Source organism: Otolemur garnettii, unplaced genomic scaffold, assembly GCF_000181295.1.
Source record: "Otolemur garnettii isolate 467f Iridium unplaced genomic scaffold, OtoGar3 scaffold00139, whole genome shotgun sequence".
NCBI lineage: Eukaryota > Metazoa > Chordata > Mammalia > Primates > Galagidae > Otolemur > Otolemur garnettii.
In genome coordinates this window covers 808,417-810,327 of record NW_003852534.1, presented here as the reverse complement: position 1 = coordinate 810,327, position 1,911 = coordinate 808,417, and the positions used below count along the sequence as shown (strand labels likewise).

The 1,911-nt window shown below is 48.8% G+C and overlaps 1 protein-coding gene across 1 annotated transcript in view; it reads right to left on the bottom strand.

Annotated features, from left to right (window-relative positions):
* Window positions 1–1,911, bottom strand: part of SNTG2 (syntrophin gamma 2) — a 192,357-nt gene that overhangs the window by 96,216 nt on the left and 94,230 nt on the right. The window contains exon 10 of the mRNA XM_012810587.1: window positions 1,222–1,351. Within this exon, the coding sequence (XP_012666041.1) occupies window positions 1,222–1,351 (130 nt within the window). The remainder of the gene's footprint in view (window positions 1–1,221; window positions 1,352–1,911) is intronic.

The following is a 1,911-nucleotide window of genomic DNA, read 5'->3' as shown; positions in this document are numbered from 1 at the left end:
ATCCTGTGATTGTAAGTGATGACCACGGCAGGGACAGCCACACGGGTCAGACCCTCCTAATCCTGTGATTGTAAGTAATGACCACGGCAGGGACACAGCCACACGGGTCAGACCCACCTAATCCTGTGATCGTAAGTAATGACCATGGCAGTGACACAGCCACAGTTTGTTCCCTCCCTTCCTGTAGTTCTCCCAACAAGCCTCTGAGGGTTGAAGGTATTGTCCAAACTTTTACCTGTGAGGAAAGGGAGGTCTGGGGTGATAACACACCGCGTGTACACAGTGGGGAGGTGGCCGAGAGCCCACCTTTATGCCCCACAGTGTCCTGAGCTGTCTTCCGCTCTGCCCTGCCACCACACCCAGACCTGAAGGGCCCTTGTCCCTATAAGCATTTGTACAAACATCAGTCCAGCACTATCTTCTGGTAGTTGGTCGATTTAACCTTCTGTCCATTCAGATAACTTTAGAAATAAAAGCTTCAAATTTAAAATTGAGATCTTAGAAAGGTTGCCTACATCTTCATATCATCACAGAAGGGAAACCTGTGTGGACTGGAAATCTCACACCTGGCTGCTTCCCGGCATTTGAGTTCACTCTACCAACCTTTGTTCAGTAGCTGCCAGAATGATGAGGTTGTGGGGAGGTGGGGGGTTGGCAGAGAGCAGGTGCTATAGGTCCCCTGCCAGCAGGCCCCAGGCCCCAGAACAGAGCTGGGATCAGGCAGCTTGGGGGGATGTTGACCAGAAATTGCAGGGTCAATTTGACAGGTCACTTGACAATTGCAGGGTCAGGCAACTTGGGGGATGTTGACCAGAAAGCTGGTCATCTGGGGAGGGTTAGTCCCACGGTAACCCCTAGGGCTGTCCCTCTTCAACTTGGCATCCCTGCACTGGCCTTGAGATTGACCATGTCCTTGCACAGTGCCAAGGGCACTGCACACTCAATGGGGTGTTCCTTCTCACCCTGTCTCCCCTTATCACTTTTATCTTTAAAATTTTCTATTGACTTTGAACATTGAACAAATTACTCGAGAAGACAGAATATCTTTTCTTTTCCAGATAACTGCAGTAAAAATTTGTCAATGCTTTTGCCTATTATGTCTTTTATAAATTTCCATAATGTTTGGGGGGATATATTTTTAATCCAATTAGGTTTCCTGAAATAAAAATGTTGTAGTACTTCAATAAATTTGTGAAACACTTGTGGAAACACTGTGCTCACGTTCTGAAGCATCAGGTGGCTGATGTTGCCAGAGACCATTTGAAGCCAGTCGGCGCCGTCCTGGGCTGTGCAAAACTGCAGGGTTCCTGTGCGGGCCCCGTCCAGGGCCAGCACCTCGAAGGCGTCCAACCTGTGGGCGGAGGAGAGAGAGACGCTGCACAGGGCACCCGGCCCCTGAGCCCCACAGCCCCTGTGCACATTCTGAGTGTGGCCTGTCAGCCATGGGGGGAGGGACCATGGCCACTGTGGTCACTCTGCTGCTAAACAGGTGTCCTGGAGTGAAGACCAAGACCTTGAATTCAATAAAAATATGAAAAGCAATTCACATGGGAGAGAACACTTGCTTTGGAAGTTTGGAGTTACTGTTTTACAGGATATCTAGTAGTAGTTCTTTTGAGGACCACTTACTATGGAGCATCTAAGCTCCTGGGAAGAGGTGAGGACGCAGACCACAGCCCACCCACACTCGGGGGTGCTCTCCAATCACACCCACTTTTCTCACCCATGGGCTTGGGGGCTGGGGTCTCCTTCCTTCTCCCATGACAAACCCAACCATAGAAAATCACTAACAGCAAACTCTCTCCAATTCAGTAGTTCTTCTTCCCTGCCATAAAGGTCTTTTAAAAGATACTCTACCTATAGCTGTTTATAAAAGAGAAATGTCATTTATGCTGCTGTGTATTTTTTAAG